Source organism: Balaenoptera borealis (genome assembly GCF_965194805.1).
Source record: "Balaenoptera borealis genome assembly, chromosome: 8".
Lineage (NCBI taxonomy): Eukaryota > Metazoa > Chordata > Mammalia > Artiodactyla > Balaenopteridae > Balaenoptera > Balaenoptera borealis.
In genome coordinates, this window is record NC_138865.1 from 79,230,673 (window position 1) to 79,250,323 (window position 19,651).

The 19,651-nt window shown below is 38.6% G+C and overlaps 1 protein-coding gene across 5 annotated transcripts in view; it reads left to right on the forward strand.

Annotated features, from left to right (window-relative positions):
• GCNT1 (glucosaminyl (N-acetyl) transferase 1) overlaps nt 1-11,478 on the forward strand; it is a 58,360-nt gene extending 46,882 nt beyond the window's left edge. For 4 of the 5 annotated variants that reach the window (XM_082401461.1, XM_082401464.1, XM_082401462.1 and 1 more), the window contains 2 exons: nt 5,654-5,790; nt 6,862-11,478. In XM_082401461.1, coding sequence (XP_082257587.1) covers nt 5,763-5,790; nt 6,862-8,291 — 1,458 coding nt within the window. In that variant the 5' untranslated portion in view covers nt 5,654-5,762 and the 3' untranslated portion in view covers nt 8,292-11,478. The remainder of the gene's footprint in view (nt 1-5,653; nt 5,791-6,861) is intronic. The other variant, XM_082401465.1, reaches the window with a different exon arrangement.
• The last annotated feature ends 8,173 nt before the right edge of the window (nt 11,479-19,651 follow it).

The window sequence follows — 19,651 nt, forward strand, 5'->3', positions numbered from 1 at the left end:
TTGCTGTTCGGTGAAGGTGTTCTATAGCTGTCTGTTAGGTCTAGTTGGTCTATAGTGTTGGTCAAGTCTTCTGTTTCCTTGTTGACCTTCTCCTTTTTATTCATTTTATAATTATAAAATGTGCTTCTTTGTCTAATAATTTTTGTCTTAAAGTCTGTTTCATCAGATTAGTATGATTACTCTAGCTCTTTTTTTTTGTATTTATTCGTGTAGTATATCTGTTTACATTCTTTTACTTAAACCTAGTTGTGTCTCTCAATCTAAACCATGTCTCTTGTAGACATCATATAGTTGGATCATTTTAAGAAAAATCTATTTTGCCAATCTCTGCCTTTTGATTGGAGGTCTTAGTCCATTTATATTTATTATAATTACAGATAAGGTAGGATTTACATTTGCTATTTTGTTATTTGTTTTTTGTGTGTCTTATGTCTTTTTTGTTCCTCTCTTCCTCAATTGCTATATTCTTATGTGTTAGATATTTTCCAGTGTACTATTTTAATTCCCTTGATGTTTCCTTTACTGTATGTTTTCAGGCTTTCTTAAAGTGATTGCCCTTGGAATTACAAAAAAAAAAAAGAACCTTCTTAACTTAAAATATTCTACTTTAGATTAATACCAACTTAATTTCAATAGTATTCAAAAACTTTGCTCTGATAAAGCTCTGTTCCCCTTCCCTCCTTTATACTATTATTACTATATAAATCACATCTTTATACATTATAATCCTGTCAATACAGTGTTATAATTACTACTTTATGTAGTTATCTTTTAAATCAGGTGGGAAAACTGTTCATAGAAAATTACATTTCCTGTGTATATACTTTTATAGATGCTTTTTATTTCTTCATGTGGATTTGAGTTACTGTCTAGTATCCTTTCTTTTCATCCTGAAGGACTCCATTTAGTATTTCTTTTGGGCAGGTCTGCTAGTGATGAATTCTCTTAGTTTTCATTTATCCAGAAATGTCTTAATTTCTCATTGTTTTTGAATGACTATTTTGCTGATCATAGAATTCTTGGTTGAATCTTTTTTATTTCTGTCCATTGAATATGTTATTCATTACCTCCTGGTCTCCATTGTTTCTGATTTGAAGCTGTTAATTTTGAGGACCCCTTGTATAATCACTTTTCTCTTGTTATTTTCAAGTTGTCTTTCAACAGTTTAAGAAGTATCTAGATGTGAATTTATTTGAGTTTATCATCCTTGGAAGTCACTGAGCTTCTTGAATGTACAGATTAATTTTTTTTTCAATTTTAATGGATTTTTTTTTTTTTTTAGAAATCTCCATTTTAATTTTTATTTATTAATTTATTTATTTTTGGCTGTGTTGGGTCTTCGTTTCTGTGCGAGGGCTTTCTCTAGTTGCAGCAAGTGGGGGGTCACTCTTCATCGCAGTGCGTGGGCCTCTCACTATCACGGCCCCTCTTGTTGCGGAGCACAGGCTCCAGATGCGCAGGCTCAGTAGTTGTGGCTTACAGGCCCAGCGACTCCGTGGCATGTGGGATCTTCCCAGACCAGGGCTTGAACCCGTGTCCCCTGCATTGGCAGGCGGATTCTCAACCACTGCGCCACCAGGGAAGCCCTTAATGGATTATTTTTTAGAGCAGTTTTAAGTTTACAGAAAAATTACACAGAGAATCCAGAGTTCTCATAAACCTGCTCACATTATTTTCCCTATTATTAGTGTCTTGCACAAGTGTGGTACATTTGTTACAAGTGATGAAACAATATTGATACATTATTAATTATAATTAAGAGGGGTCAGTCTTTTTTTTTTTATAAATTTATTTATTTTGTTTATTTATTTTTGGCTGTGTTGGGTCTTCGTTGCTGCACGCGGACTTTCTCTAGTTGTGGTGAGCAGGGACTACTCTTCATTGCAGTGTGCAGGCTTCTCATTGCGGTGGCTTCTCTCGTTGTGGAGCACGGGCTCTAGGCACGCAGGCTTCAGTAGTTGCGGCACGCGGGCTCAGTAGTTGTGGCTCATGGGCTCTAGAGCACAGGCTCAGTAGTTGTGGTGCACTGGCTTAGGTGCTCCGTGGCATGTGGGATCTTCCCGGACCAGGGATCAAACCCGTGTCCCCTGCCTTGGCAGGCGGATTCTCAACCACTGTGCCGCCAGGGAAGCCCCTAAAAGGAGTCAGTCTTTGTGTTGTACAATTCTTTGGGTTTGGACAAATGCATAGTATCCTTTAACCACTGTAACAGTATCCTATAGAATAGTTTCATCACCCTAAAAATGCCCTGTTCTGTACCTATTCATCTGTTCCTTCTTCCCTTCAAATCCCTAGTAAATGCTGCACTTTTATTGTCCTTATAGTTTTGCCTTTTCCAGACTATCATATCTTTGGACTCATACAGTGTGTAGCCTTTTCACATTGGCTTCTGTCACTTTGCAGTATGCGTTTAAGCTTCCTCCATGTCTTTTAATAGCTTGGTAGCTGATTTTTAAAAAAATCACTGAATAATATTCCATTTTATAGATGTACCACAAATTGTTTATTCATTCACCTATTGAAGGACATCTTGATTGCTTCCAGTTTTTGGCAATTATGAATAAAGCTGATATAAACATTCATATGCCTGTTTTTGTATGTACATACATGTTCAGTTTGGGTAAATAGCTAGGAGTGTGATTGCTGGGTTGAATGATTAGCCTATATTTAGCTTTGTAAGAAACTGCCAAAGTGTCTGCCAAAGTGATTGTCCCATTTTGCATACTTGGAGCTCATTGAGTCTCTTGGATATTCAGATTAATTTTTTAAAGTCAAATTTGGGAAGTTTCAGCCATTATTCAAATTTTTTCTGGAGATATCATACTCCCTGACTTCAGAACATACTATAAAGCTACAGCAATCAAAACAGTGTGGTATAGGCACAAAAACAGATACATAGATCAATGGAACAGAATAGAGAGCCTGGAAATAAACCTACACACTATGGTTAATTAGTCTGTGACAAAGGAGGCAAGAATTTACAGTGGAGAAAATACAGTCTCTTCAATAAGTGTTTTTGGGAAAACTGGATAGCTATATGTAGAAGAACAAGATTAGAAGAACATTTCTTCACACCATATACAAAAACCAACTCAAACTAGATTAAAGACCTAAATATAAGTCCTGAAACCATAAAACTCCTAGAAGAGAACATGGGCAGAATGCTCTTTGACATAAATTATAGCAACATTCTTTGGGAACTATCTCCTAAGGCAAAAGAAATAAAAGCAAAAATAAACAGTGGGACCTAATTTTAAACTTAAAAGCTCTTTGCACAGCAAAGGAAACCACTGGACAAGACAAAAAGACAAGCTACTGAATGGGAGAAAATATTTGCAAATGATATGACCGATAAGGGGTTATTATCTAAAATATGTAAACAGCTCATACAACTCAATATAAAAACAAACAACCCAATCAAAAAATGGACACAAGACATGATTAGACATTCTTCCAAAGTAGATATACAGATGGCCAACAGCCATATGAAAAAAATGCTCATCTCTAATCAGCAGGGGAATGCAAATCAAAACCACAATGAGATATCACCTCACACCTGTCAGAATGGCCATCATCAAAAGTCTACAAATAGCAAATGTTGATGAGGATGTGGAGAAAAGGGAACCCTAGTACACTATTGGTGGGAATGTAAATTGGTGCAGCCACTATGGAAAACAGTATGGAGGTTCCTCAAAAAACTAAAAATAGAACTACCATATGATTCAGCAGTTCTACTGCTGGAGATATATCAGAAGAAAATGAAAACGCTAATTTGAAAAGATACATGTACCCCAGTGTTCATAGTAATGTTATTTACAGTAGCCAAGATATGGACACAAACTAAATTGCCTGTCCCTGGAATATTACTCATCCGTAAAAAATGAAATTCTGCCATTTGCAACAGTGTGGATGGACCTAGAGAATATTATGCTTAATGAAATAAGCCATACAGAGGAAGATAATACTATGTTATTAGTTATATGTGGAATCTAAAAAATAAAACGAATATATATAACAAGCCTCACAGATACAGAGAACAAACTAGTGATTACCAGTTGGGAGAGGGCAGGGGAGGAGGAGCAAAATAGGTGTATGGGATTAAGAGACACAAACTATTATATATAAAATAAGCAACAAAGATATATTGTACAGCACAGGGAAATAAAGCCATTATTTGGCATTTACTTTAAATGGAGTATAATATATAAAGTATTCAATCACTATGTTGTACACCTGAAACTAATATTGTAAGTCAACTGTACTTCAGTAAACAAAATAAAGTCAAATTTGGGAAGTTTTCAGCCATTATTCAATTTTTTTCTTCACCCCCTCCCCCATGCTCATGACTGCAGCCCCCTCTTTCACCCTTCTCTCCCACCCTTTCCTCCACTTTCTTTCTGACACTCCTGTTATGCATTTGTTGATGTGCTTAATGGTTTCTCACAGGTCTCTGGGCCTCTGTCATCTTTCTTAATTCTTTTTTCCTTTTGTACCTCAGGCTGGATACTCTCACTTGACCTTTCCTCAGTTCCATTGATTCCTTCTACTGTCAGTGCATACCTGCTGTTGAGCCCCTCTAGTCAGTTTTTCAATTCAGTTATTGTACTTTCAATACAATCAATTCTATTGGTTCTTTTTTATAATTTCTATTTCTTTATTGAAATTCTCAATTTGGTTAAGTATCTTTCTCATGGTTTGATTTAGTTCTTTAGTTGTTTGAACATACTTATAATAACTGACTGAAAGTCTTTGTGTAGTTAAGTCCAGTGCTTGGGCTTCCTCCGGGACAGTTTTGATTGAAGCCCCTTTTTCTGTGTATGGGCCAGACTTGTGTTTCTCTGCGTGCCCTGTAATTTTTTGTTGTTGTTGAAAGTGGACATTTTATAATGCATCAACTTTAGAAATCATACCTCTGCCCCTGCCCAGCCCAGGGTTTATTGTTGTTATGGACCTTCTTGGGTTAATTTTGTAAATCTGTGTTCTTTATTGCGTGAGGCAACTTAAGTCTCTGTCCAGTTAGCTTAGAAGCTGACTAATGATTAGTCAGAGATTTTCTTAAATGCCTTAAGCAGAAATTGCTTAAGGGTATAACTTTGTTTAGGGATCTGATGTCTTAATAGTTCAGATGCTTAAGTATTTTAGCAGAATCTCCCAATGTTTGCTTTCCAGTAGAGGTTTGGAATGGGGTAGTAGACAACATAGTTGGAGGAAGATGAGATAAGCAGCTAATTCAATTGCAGGATTGTCTTTAATGGGCCAGTGAGCATTGGGAATCCTCACAGCCGGATAGGATATGTAGGATTTTCCAATCATATAGGACCATTAAACTGTTCCTTGGCACACATTTTGGGAAATACTCCTAGAGTTTTCCCTGAAAAAGTTCAACCTAAATTGTAGGATGTCTTCAAACCTTTAGCAATCCACAAACTTAGACTAAAAAAAAAAAAGACTGGAGAGAAGGTTTTAAAAGAGAAATCAACGAGCCATCATTTTGAAGAAAAAAATGGATATGACCAGCCATCATTTTGAAGAAAAAAGTGAATATGTCGAATTAGTTTACCAGTATGCTTTCTGAGTGTGTGTGTATACTTACGTGGGCATATATATCCCTTCACAAATTTTTCTTTTTGTTTCACGTGTTTTTTTAAAAAAGACTCATGGGACATAACAGCATTGCTGGATGCCTGGCACATTTAAGAAACCTGACTGCATAAGAAGCACTCTACATGGGCAGAAGATGTTACCTGGAATTAGAGCACTAAATGATCCCGACTTTTCTTGATTTAAATGGTAAAAAGTCTAACTACTTTTTGTAACATTACTCTGTACAAATGATGGTCAGTTATTTATTTTTATTTGTATTATTAATATTCACAATTTGTTTCCTAATTAAATATTTAAAAGTTCTAGTGCTAATTCTGGTGTTAAAAACTGTTCAAATCTCTATAAATCTGGTTTTGAGACAATTGATAGTATTTGACTTTCTTTGTTAGAACCAATTGCCGAGTAATAAAATTGACTTTTGAAAACAAAACAATATCTGTATATTTGTAAACATTTTACATAATAAAAGTGGGTTAGGTTCCTGGAATTTGAATATAGACAAAGGGTCTTTCATAAGTTACAATTTGCATACAAGTGTTGTTTTTCAGCTAGTCTGTTTCTCTGTTTTGGATTATGTATGTCTTCTCTTCCTGTGGTGCCTGGTGTGGAACTGAACAAAGTGAAGTCAACCCAAAACAGTTCCAAATCTGACCTGGTTTCACCTGAGCCTTTCTGTTCCAGTTTGAAAATCCAGTTGACCTGCTTTTCCTTCAAAGATTCTTAGAAGCCACAGCCATTTCTGAATGTCTCCTTAAGTGTACTCCCACTCCTAAGTTGGTAAAGAGCAGAGTGGATCTGATCTCTTCAAATACTTGGGGCTGCTGACACCAACTGATGGACATTAATGGATGTGTCAGGAGGAACCCAGATTAGTAATGATTTCAAGGCAAGGGGTGCTAATTAGCACTGGCACAGGATCAAAAACTCACTAACTGTGGAGAATTCAGTAACTATAGCCTAGGTCTTCAACTGTGTTTTGCACTTCAATATACCTGAGAGGTAAAATGTTGATTGTAGGATACTCTAGCATATCCTTGTACTCAGCTTTTTTAAAAAGACAATCTGGCATTGATACCAGAGATGATGGGTATCCTATAACACTACTTCCTTTCCTCTGATTGACCCACTTTGTTTTTGTCTTAAACATCTGACCTCATAGCAAAGAGGACAGTTTTTGAACCTGAGAAGATGTCATGAAACACTGTATTTTTTAATATATATATATATATGTATGTATCCTTTCTATTTTTCTTTTAGTGCTGCCCTCCATTTCAAGATGCCTTTGCACTTCTGATAAATGCAAACTGACAAATCTCCAGGCCACGACAGAGGGGAAATCATTACTGCTTGAAGCCTGGAAGACTGCCCTTAATAAAGCCAAGTCCCCAGTTGTTCTTGAAATGCTGAGGAAGTTGTGGAGGAGGAAACTTTTTTCTTATCCCACTAAATACTACTTCTTCCTTCTTGTTTTTTCCCTGGTCACCTTCTCTGTTTTAAGAATTCATCAAAAGCCTGAATTTGTAAATGTTGGACATTTGGAGCTGCTTGAAGAGAATCCTAGTCGTAATATTAATTGTACCAAAGTTCTACAGGGTGATGTAGATGAAATCCAAAAGGTAAAGCTTGAGATTCTAACAGTGAAATTTAGAAAGCGCCCTCGATGGACAAACTATGACTACATAAACATGACCAGTGATTGTGCTTCTTTCATCAAGAAGCGCAAATATATTGTAGAACCCCTTAGTAAAGAAGAGGCAGAGTTTCCGATAGCATATTCTGTAGTGGTTCATCACAAAATTGAAATGCTTGACAGGCTCCTGAGGGCCATTTATATGCCTCAGAATTTCTATTGCATTCACGTGGATACAAAATCAGAGGAATCCTTTTTGGCCGCAGTGATTGGCATTGCATCCTGTTTCAGTAATGTCTTCGTGGCCAGTCAGCTGGAGAGTGTTGTGTATGCATCTTGGAGCCGGGTTCAGGCTGACCTCAACTGCATGCAGGACCTCTACCGAATGAACGCAGACTGGAAGTACTTGATAAATCTCTGCGGTATGGATTTTCCTATTAAAACCAACCTGGAAATTGTCAGGAAGCTCAAGTCGTTAATGGGCGAGAACAACCTAGAAACGGAGAGAATGCCATCCAATAAAAAAGAAAGGTGGAAAAAGCATTATGCAGTTGTGAATGGAAAGCTGACAAACATGGGGACCGACAAAATACATCCTCCTCTTGAAACACCTCTGTTTTCAGGCAGTGCCTATTTTGTGGTCAGTAGGAGGTATGTGGAGTATGTGCTCGAGAATGAAAAAATACAAAAGTTTATGGAGTGGGCAAAAGACACATACAGCCCGGACGAGTATCTCTGGGCCACTATTCAGAGGATCCCCGAAGTCCCAGGGTCACTGTCCTTAAGCCATAAGTACGACATGTCCGACATGCACGCGATTGCCAGGTTTGTCAAGTGGCAGTACTTTGAAGGTGACATTTCCAAGGGCGCCCCCTACCCGCCGTGCAGCGGCGTCCACGTGCGCTCCGTGTGCGTTTTCGGAGCGGGTGACTTGAACTGGATGTTGCGCGTGCACCACTTGTTCGCCAACAAGTTCGACACGGACATCGACCTCTTTGCCATCCAGTGTTTGGATGAGCATCTGAGGCATAAGGCCCTGGAGACATTGAAACACTGACCCTTGGAGGCAGTTTTAGAAATAATTAGGAGGCATGAGATGTACCCCATTTGATTCTTCCGCCTACAGAATCTAACTCTTCAAGCCAGAGAAGCTCTATGGTTTCTAATTAGCAGGTCGGTTAGAAAGGTTGTAGCCTTCAGGCTTGACTTAGAGTCAGTGAGAGGGTAGGGCAGGTTGGAGGGCGTTGTGCGGGGGAGTGGTCCGGGGCGGCTGGGGAAGAGGTTGAATGCAAGTTATCCTGTTGAAAGAGCTCAGGGACTGAACAAAACCTGAAGGTTTGACCTGTGCCAAAATTGCTTGGAGAGCTTTAAATATGATGGTTTTTCCTGATTTGAATAGATTTATAGCAACAGCCAACAGTCAGGACGTAATTTATTTTGTAGACCACGTTTGTTGAAAGAGAAATTTGACTTTATTCTAAATGATCTTTGTAAGTGATTGACTTTCTGCTGTAACATTGCATTGTGTTGTGTGTCTCTATATGCCATCTCAGGGAACTTGCAAAAACGGGCTTGACTGAATGTGACTATTTCCCATTTACGCTTTTAACAATGTACATATGTTTTTAAAAGCGCCCCCCCCCCGCCGCCAAAAAAAAAGACTTTATAGTTTAGTTGATTCTATGAATCATCTTAGGTTATCTACAAAGTTAAGGTATCTTTGATTATTATAATGTCTACAGAGTAATACTCAATTTTTTCAAATATGTCTCTCTTCTCCTCCTCCAGTCTCCCTAGACCCTGCTATCAAGCTGTATATAAACTTGTTTTCATAGTGCTCCATATTCCTAGTGTCCCATATTACAGCCTCAGTTCTCCTATGTGATCCGATTGGCAGTAATTGGTGTGGAGAACTAAGACGGAAAGGGTGAAGTGTAAGTATGGCAGAGGGGAGGAGGAGTCATATGTAGATAATCTCTGAGGCCTATGATGCAGCAATTGGTACTATCCCCAGAAATTAAGCCTGTTGCTCTTTGGGTCTGCTTGTGTCCATCCTCCAGGCTCTTGCATCCGACTGTCACCTCTGTCGCCTTTTGAAAGGAACTGGCTTCCCGTCTTCTTGCTTCTTCATGTTACCTGCCCATTGGTTATTCGTTAGCTCTTGCATTTTCAGTTCCCTTCTCTCTCGGAACCTATGAGGAGGGGAAAGGTGTGCTGTTGTACCACCTGCCATGCTTGAAGGCCTGGGTATCCTAAAGGGAACATTAGATTTGGGGCGGATTGTCTCAGTATTGATATTATTCTCAGCATATGGTTTTTACTCTGTTTTTCACTAAAAGACAGATTTGCGGTTGCTATTGTGCTGTCTCAAATCTCAAAGTAAATGAATATTTAAAAAAAAAAAAACCAACTTGCTCTTTTGCTAAGCTGATACCATTCAGCCATCGATCTAATAGGAAATGAGAAGCTTTATCATTTAGCTGAGACTTCAAACAAGAATCAAATCCATGTACTTTATTTTTAAAACTTAGGCAACTTAAATAGTATATGGGAAATATATAATATCAGACAGTTTTCAGGCATTCAACTGATAAAACATTTTATTCCTCAGAGTTAGGAAACATTTTTATTTTATGGAGAGGTTTGTTACACTGACCCTCTTGAATGAAAGTTTCACAGTTTTGGAAACTTAATCATTTGTAAATGTGCAAGTCAGTGGATTGCTATGGTTTGCATGACTTAACAGGGCAGCCAATGTTAGACCAAGAAAAACATACCCACTTTGAAAATTCAAGAGGTGATGTCAGTGAGGACATTATATGCATGGTGTTCTGTCTCCATTGGCTTCTAAACCAATTTGTTCTTTGAATGCACGTCACATGTCTCTCCCATGCTCTCTTTTAGAAGAAAGATTTTACCTGTAAGTTGGGCCTTTTTTTTTTTTTTACTCTAAAACCAGTGATTTTCAGTGACATACTTTGTGTCTATGTCTTGTGTTTCTTTCACTTCATTCATTGTATCTTGAATACTATAGACATTTGTCATTTTTTTATTTTGAATATTTGCAAATTTACGGGAAAGTTAAGTAATAGTACAGTGAACATCAGAACTTTCACCTGGAGTCACTGGTGGTTAGCATCGTGCTCATTTGCTCAGTTTTATGGATTTTGGAATTTAGCAAAATCGAAAATTGAAAGTTAAAAAAAAATTTACAAATATCATCGCAGTGCTCTTACTGTAGCATGACTGAATCTGATTGACATTTAAATTGGCAGCTTTGAGGGGTTTTTTTTTCCTCCACCATAGATGTAAAAATATGATTTTAGGCTCCGTTTCCACAAGCCCCACACTACAACTGTGCACCCACCATCTTTTATGTAGCTGTGGTACGTCATCTCTCTAGAATGGCACTTGCTGAAATGTGTCTGAATATTACCCTATTGCTAATAGCTTTACAGGGATTATATAGCCATTAGGACTCAATTTTATACTATCCAACCTAACTTAAAACAAATAAAATTCATAGTAGTGGAACAAGCAATTGGAAGAATCAAGAAGATGGTTTCAAAAGGAAACCCTTACTACATTCAGGAGGAGCAAAAATGTTGTAAGTTCTTTGGGAAAGATAAATTATTTAAATTGCTTCCTGTATGTCAGTTATTAAATACTAATTTCTTTTTGCTGTCATTTAAGGTCTTTTTTATAGGGAATTATTAGAAATCATATTCCCAAATAAATCCTTAAATATACATAAACTGCAATTTTTTAATGGAAGCGTTCTAGTTAATGAAGTACTGATCAAGATTCACATATTATTTATTAAGGACAAGAGTTAACAAAAATGGTTCTTTCTTTACAGGCAGTTACCTAGGCTCTTCCCAGACCATGGTAAACAGCCATTCAGCCTTGAAAATGTGAAACACTATTGTCTCTAAACATGTATTTGTGTCATTCGTCAAGCACAATTCACTTAAAGAACAGAAGTGGATTTTCTTTTGTAGTCATTTGGGGGAGGAGGAAGCCATGTTTTACTTCATTTCATCTGTAGAGTCAGTTGACCTGGACTTTTTCAGTTGGCTTAGGAAAATAAAAATCATTTCTCATTATGGTAAACATAAATAAGTAAATGCAACACTTTCATGGCAAGTGTGGTTACCGTAAGGTTTACTCTTTTGAATACGGGCATGACTGGATGCGTTTGGAACTAGTCATATCACCATTAAAATCAGCTATTCAGAAACCAATGCCTTGTCTCCACAAGTTATTCTTATTTTGTTAGCTACCAGCACCGCAATATTAAATTTAGTATTTGGATTTGATAGTTTGTAACTAACAGGTGTTTTGTGTGAGTAGTGATTCAAAACATAAAGGTTAATTCTTTAGGCAGAAATGTCTGAGAGAGAGGGTTTGGCAATGGCAGAAAGTGTAACCCAGGTTATGCAGAAAGAGCTAGAGCGGGGACTTTAGAAGAATGCAATTTAGTAGCTAGTATTGCTTTCTGGGCATTACTAGCTTCAGCTTATGTCTGCAGAAGAGCAATGGCCACAAATACTAATAGGATCCATGACTTGTTGTGGTATGAATGTGGAGGGCACACCTGAGGGAAAAGGGAAGCTTCCTCCCCGGAACATTGAGTGTCTGCTCCAGCTGTCTCCTCAGCTGGTCTGGTAAACCCTTCTGGGTGTTCTTTAGCCGCATTTTCGATGAAACAGAGTCTATGAAGTGGCAAAATTGATTAACCTCAGGTCTTTCTCAAAAGCTTGAGAGCTTTATGTATCCTTTATAAGCCTGCTTGTCAAGGATTTAATTTTTAATATGTGCTTAAAGTTTTCAGGGCTTGTCATCAGAATATTGATTTACTGTTTTTCAGTGTAATAAGACCCGAACTAGAACTGAGTTGTAACTATTGGGAAAGAAAAGACTGTTTTCATTAGTGCAGATGATGGGATTGTCCCAAGTTGAAAGCCCAGGAATCTTGTCTTGAAATTAGTAAGACTTTAGTAAATACTGCCACTCATCCAAAGATTAGTTTTCCATATTCAAACAAAATAATTATTTTAAGGTATAATGGGGATAGGTTACCTTTCATCATGGCAATAAGCTCTGTAAAGTGTGTAGACAAACTTAAGGTATGTGTGGGACCTGTATGAATAAAATACTTCTGTAGATTCAAAACAAAACAAAACCTTGTGCTCCTAGCTGATAAATATTTTAAATATCTCCCTTCTTCCCAGATCAATCCATCAGTCAAATATAAGCCCAGTCATAATCTCAAAGGGTTGATAAAATTATTCTAAATTTCATCCGAAAGAAAAAATGTGCAAGAATAGCGAAGAATGCTTTGAAAGAGATTAATGAAGTCATATAATATTAGATATGAAGCCATACTTCTAAGGTAAAAAATGTTAAGAGTACTGTAAGTTTATATTTGAACTCTCAGACTGATAACAGTAATAGCCCAGAAATAGATGCTAGTATATATAAAACATTGCAAAGCAACTATCAGAACATAGTGAGGAAGGGGGGTGGTAAAAGTTCCAATAAGTACCTGTTTGGAGAACATTAAATTATCGCTTTGTAATGTGCAGCAAAATCCAAATGGAGTAAGAATGAAAATAAACTGAAAGAACATGTCAGTGACTATCTTTGCATGTGATGGAATTTTCCAAATAAAAGCAATGGGAGGATTCATTAAGGAACAGATAATAGATTTAACTAAAAGTGTGTATTTCCTGAATATGAGAAAGCAAAAGGCAATCCGAATTGGAAAATTTGCCAACAGATTTTGAAAGAGGGAAAAATGGAAGTTATTTATACTAATATTTTTTTAAAAACAGCTTTTTGAGATATAATTCATATACCATACAATTCACCCATTTAAAATGTACAATTCAGTGGTTTTTAGTATAACATCACAGTCAGTTTTAGAAGATTTCCATCACTCCCAAAAGAAACTCTGTACTCTTTAGTGGTTACTCCCTATTACCTCTCAACCCCCGTATACAAATATATTTTTTAAAAGCATTAAGATGCCAATAGTAAAATGAACAAAAGATGTAATAATTCACAGAAAGTGAAATAAGGAGAATACAAATGGCTAATATGAAAAATTGAAATTCAATAAAAAGAATCCAAATTAAAACAATTTTTACACACCAAATTAGGGTGTTTTTTTGGGGGGTTTTGGGATTTTTTTGTTTTTTTTTTAAACTTGACTGTTGAGGAATGCATGCTCATACTGCAGGGAGGAGTGTTAAAACCTATCATGTAGAGTCTTTAAAAACACTCAAATTCTTTGATCAATAATTCACTTCTTGGAAAATATCCTAGGGTAATAACCAGAGATTTGGATCCACATTTAAACCCAGTGTTTGTCAGCTTCTTATTTGTGGTGAAATGTAAAAATACATAAATCTCCAGTAATAGAGGAATAATTATGTACTTTAAAAAATATATGATGGGGTATTATAGAATATTCCTATAGTATGCCTAATGCCATGGAAAATCACTGTAGGTTAAATGAAGTAAACAGACTGGAACAGAATATATAATGTGCTCTCAATTATGTTAAAAAGAAAATGATACTGAACAGAAAGGAGCATTCAGAATTTCCCTGAAATATCACATCTTGATATTTTGAGAACTGTTCCTTCCAGCTCTATAAAATTGATGCTTGCCAAATATTTATTTGGAGCATTTTCCACATATGGTTTGCCTTAGGGAGTATTACTGAGACTCCTTACCCCTAGTCTTCACTTGGTGGGTTGTAGGGGGAAGGAGCCCTGCTTTCCTGGAGCACTCCTCTTTTACCCACAGAAATGTTTTTAGATTTAAGCTTTGGTGCTTTGCAGTGTGTCCCGAGGCCTTATACTCTGGGTAACCCTCTAAGATACTCTAGGTGTATACCATGGGTGGAGAGAACTTTCTGCAGCACTAGCCAGAAGAATCACTGAACCAATCCTAAAGGGCACTGTCAACCTGGCTTCAAGATCCTAGGGTGCTCAGATTGGCAGCTATTTGGCTTCTAGCTCCTTAGAATCTACAGATGGAACTTCATTTTCTGATCCCAGATAAGTGTTAATTGCTGACTAGGTGAGGATGGTCTGGTTCTTTCAGCTGTATGCCAATACAAAGCAGATGTTCTTCTTCAGCAAGAGGACAGGAAAATATTCAGATGGGTAGTGTGGAGTCACTTGGATGAGCAATCTTGGTGCAGGAGGCGGATCTTGTTTAACTCCAGAGTTTTCTGCATTCCACGTGAAGGCTTCACTACTTTTAAGATTAGCTAAGAAACAGAAACCAATGCTTTCTTTTTTTAAAATATTTATCTATTTACTTATTTGGTTGCGCCGGGTCTCAGTTGAGGCATGTGACCTCTCAGTTGCGGCACGCACGTGGGATCTAGTTCCCTGACCAGAGGTTGAACCCAGGCACCCCCCTGCATTGGACTGCGGAGTCTTAACCACTGCGCCACCAGGGAAGTTGTGAAACTAATGGTTTCTTTAAAAAAAAATAAATAAATAAATAAATAAAAATTTTTTTTGAAAGGATTTACTTCTACAGAGCTAATCGTTAGCTTAAACATTACTTACAGGATATTTATAATTTACTTTCTTGGTCAGACTTACTAGTAAACTGTTCCTGGCCCAGAGTTCCTTCGTTTAACTTAATTCAAAGGAGACATGTTTTCTCTCTGGGAAGCTTTCCCTACCTCTCTTTTCCAAAGAAAAATGCCCCTTCAAATATGTTCCTTAAAGCTCATTGAGGGAATAATGACAACAGCTAATATTTGTTGAGCATTTCCTTTCTGCATGTTCTAAGCACTTTGCACTTATCACCTCTCACTTCACAACAACCTTAGGAGCAGAGGCTACTATTGGCCCAGTTTACAAAGAGGGCAAAGAAGTACGTGAATCTGTAACAAATGGCACCTCTTAAATAAAAGACAAGTTTTCTTCTGATCTGTTCACCTCCTTTCTACCATTTCAACCATTCCGTCTCCTTCCCCAGACCCTGCTCTGCTCTGAGTGTAGCACTGTTTTTTAAATAATGTATTGAGAAATATAAAGGGTGGAAACAAAAAGAACGAACCCTTGCGTCTTGCTGAAATCTTCCCCAAAAGAGTGTGTGGAGGGAGAGGAGATAAAAACCTGGAAGTGTGGTGAACATCAATTTGATGAGGGCCACTGAAAAGGAGAGATGGGCCAGAAATCCTGAGCCATAACAGTCTTAAAGGTAGAAGGAAATGCAGGAGAGAGGAGTCTGGAAGCCACAAACGGGAATAGTTTCAACAAGTGCCATCAGTCTTAAAATACTTGAAAGCATGGGAGGTTTGACAGGGAAATGTTTGGGCATAAAATATATGACAAGTGCCAACCTCCAATTTCCAGGGACAAGTCTCCCTTTGAGTACTACTTTCCTGTAGTCGAGCATTGTTTCTATAACTAATGTAATAAATATACTTTCACACATACAAAGAAGGGCGGCCCTGGAAATGTGAGGTAATTTTTCTTTGGCTGAGCCCTATTTGCTTGCTTTTTGTGTTGCTGAGGGAATGATGCAAATTGATGGATTTTGCTAGGGAATGTGAGGGGAGGAGATACCAGCTGAAAAGACCAGAAAGGACTGTTTGGGGCAGGGCGGTGGGTGGGCCTGCAGTCTACGGAGGAGAATTTGAGGGCAAGGGGAGATTGCAAAGGGAGTCTTAACCTTCTCCTTGATGTCAGGTGACCCACCATCCTGATCTGCCCAGCCCTAAGGAGGAGGGTCCTGGGACGCTGGACCCGAGTGCCAACACCAGGAGGAGATGGTCTCCCTTCCTTTGTCTTTCCCCCCACATCTTCAGGAAAATCTACATCAATGCTTTTGACAGTGGATTTTATGCTTCCTGGGCACTAGCAATTCAGAAATTGACCTGTAGGCAAGCACGAGAAAGAACAGGGGGCCCACAAGTGGGCCCAGCCACATACAGGCGGAGTTCCTCATGAAGGAGAGAATTATAATCAAGCAAGGCTTGGAGAAGGCATCCACTTACGGAACCTGAAAAGCCTCACCCAGACTGTTTGCGTCCAGGCCTTCCCACTTCTGAGGGGCTCTTTGTAGGCAGGGCTTGTGGATGGATAGAAATCAGAATAAGACAAACAAAGCTGGTTCCAGTTATGATATGTCAGCTCATGTACCAAATCACACCCACCTACCTTTGCAGGTTCTACTTTGGAAAACCCTTCCGTGTTCTACCCGGTTACTCTCGTGTTCATTCTGGAGTGTCCTCTCTCCCCACAGCCAGTCCCTACGGTCTCTCTTCTTAACGGTGCTTCTACTCACACCCTCCTCTCTTGTCATCAAGCCCTGTTTAGTCCCTCCTCTCTCACCTGGAGCATTGCCACTTGCCAAGCCACCTGTTCTTGAAGGCTGGCTTCCTGAAAATGTCACCAAAACAATCTGGTTGTAAGACAGAGCCAAGTCTACTGCTGACGGCAGTGATGGAGAGCTCCATCTCCAGGCTCCTCGTAACATCTCAGAGGGAGGAGGGCCAAGTCGGGCTATTTCTGAGGTTTTGAATTCTGCTTAAGTTGGGTCTGATAGTGTGGGATCTTGGATAATGACAGTATAAAATAGTGTAGGATTGGAGGAAACAGCAAAGGTGAGGATTTTGAGGCACAGGGTTCAAACAGTCCTGGGGTATAAACTGACATTTGATGCTTTTTATTTATTGCAAAATTCTTGGGCCTTAGAGGATGTTCCTGGAGTGAAAAGTGAAGTTATTTGCAACCTTTACCTTCCAGGGCAAGAGTTTTCTGAAATAGTAAAGTGGTGTTGATGAAGACCATGTGGGTTCAGATGAATTTGCTTCTCACCTCCTTCCCTCAGGTCTCTCACTCTTCTGATAACAGCAACGACAACAGCAACAACAATAACAGTAGCAGGAAATACTTAACTCTGTGTGCCAAGCGCTGTCCTAAGCATTTTACAAATATTAGCACGTTTAATCCTCACCGTAATCTTATGGCGTGTACAACTATTGTTCACATTCTACTAATGTAGGAATAAAGCAGTTCAGAGAGGTCAAGTTAATTGGCTAAGTCACACACTCTGACAGTGGAGGCACTGTCAGAGTGATTTATCAGAAATGAAAATTTGGGGCTTCCCTGGTGGCGCAGTGGTTGAGAGTCTGCTTGCCAGTGCAGGGGACACAGGTTTGAGCCCTGGTCTGGGAAGATCCCACATGCCGTGGAGCAACTAGGCCCGTGAGCCACAACTACTGAGCCTGCGCGTCTGGAGCCTGTGCTCCGCAACAAGAGAGGCTGCGGTAGTGAGAGGCCCGCGCACCGCGATGAAGAGTGGCCCCCACTTGCCGCAACTAGAGAAAGCCCTCACGCAGAAACGAAGACCCAACACAGCCAAAAAACAATAATAATAAACTAATTAATTAATTTAAAAAAAAAAGGAAAATTTGGTAATTTCACACCCTTGCTTAGCCCTTTCGATGACTCCTTATTGCCTAAAAGATAAAATCCTGATTTCTTCAAATGGCACCTAAGGCCCTCCCTGGTCTGGCCTCTGCCCACCTCTCCATACCTTCTGTTTTGCACATGATGCTCTATCCATTTGGACCACATGTGGTTTTCTGAACACATGATGCTATTTCATGTCTCCTTGAATAGGACTCATCTGGGGTTTTTGCCCCTGGTGTCATCTCAGTAAGCATCTGCTAAACAGTAGTCTGAACGAACCATCTCTTCTCTCACTTTCAGCCTGTGTGCTTTGTCCACACTTACAATGGACTGAGAGTAAGAGGGTGCTGGGGTTTCTACATCCAACTTACAGGAAGCAGGCGGGTTCACCAATGTTGAGAAAGCAAGTGGAGAAAGGGAGAGTTGCAGATTTTGTCGTAGGGCTGCCCTTTGAGCCCTGGAGCAGCCTGAGCCCAGGATTGTTCACTCACAGGATCCAGTAGATTCTGACTTCTACTGCTTGAGAGAGATCGAGCTGGGTTTTTGAAAGCAGTTGCATCAGAAAAGGTCCTCTTTCACACTGTACACTCTCCTGGAACACATTTCTCCAGGCTTTCAGACCAGAGCGTCCTCACCTCTTAACACTCAACTCGGGCATCATCTCCCCTATGATGAGGTCCTTCCTGACCATCACTGTTTTCCTTCTGGCTTATATAAATGATCACTGTGATCTCTGGTTTCCATAGTACCCTGTACAGAGTTTATCGCCACCATCTAAAATAAACTATTGAACTCACTCATATACCTGTATGTGTAGTTCGGTATATTTAAAAAAATAGACTATTTTTTAGAGCAATTTTAGGTTCACAGCAAAACTGAGTGGAAAGGACAGAGTTTCCCTTTATCCCCCGCCCCCGCTCCCTGCCCCCATCCTTCCCCACTATCAACTTCCTGAACCGGAGTGGTTCATTTGTTACAACAGATGAACCTGTACTGACATATCACCATCACCCCAAATCCATAGTTTGTATTTGGGTTCCCTCTCAGTGTTGTACATTCTTTGGGTTTTTTTTTTTTTTTTTTTTTTTTTAAGAAATCATGTACTTTATTTTGCCTTTCTTTTTTTTGTTGTTATTGTTTGTCCTACCCCTTTTCACATATATGAATCTAGCTTAACATTCTGCAGCTATGCTCTTTTATGACTTTGTTTTAACACAACATGTTTGATAATTATACTTATTAACAATGTTACTTCTCCTCTTGATGTCTATCTTCTCACTTCTGGAGAGGTTCAATATCAATTCAATGATTATTATACATCTCTACAATACTGGTGTCCTCACGTGTGTTCTTTCTTAAATTCAATCATCGGTTCTCTTGAATGCACAGTCAAGATTTTTGTAGAAAAGCTACCTGATTAGTAAATTCTCCAACGCTTTGTTAAACCTGAAAATATCTTTCTGTTGTGCAAACAGATGAATGTTAGCTTGTCTATATTCAGTCAATATGGATAATATTGTACCCCAGAAATTTCTGGAACTGTCTCTCATTGTTTTCTGTTATTTATTTCTGAAGATTCCTTCACTTCTACTTCAAAAGTGTGATATGATTTTACTGTTTGAAACATAAAATTTTACATTTAAATTCCATATTTCTTATAACGTGCTTGATTTCAGCACTCTTATTACTGAATGATCTTATTATTCTTTCAGGTGTTGATTTTATCTCATTTTGTCCCATTCATTTTTATTTCCTTGGGAATTTCTATTATTGACAATGTGAATATGGTACAGTTGGGTCTTTTTTTCTTCTTTAATCAATCCAGTCACTCTGTGTCTTTTGATTGGAGAATTTGATCCATTTACATTTAGGGTAATAATTTATTAGTGAGGACTTAGTAATGTATCTTATTGTTTTTTGGCTGTTTTATAGTTCTCTTGTTCCTTTCTTCCTCTCTTGCTGC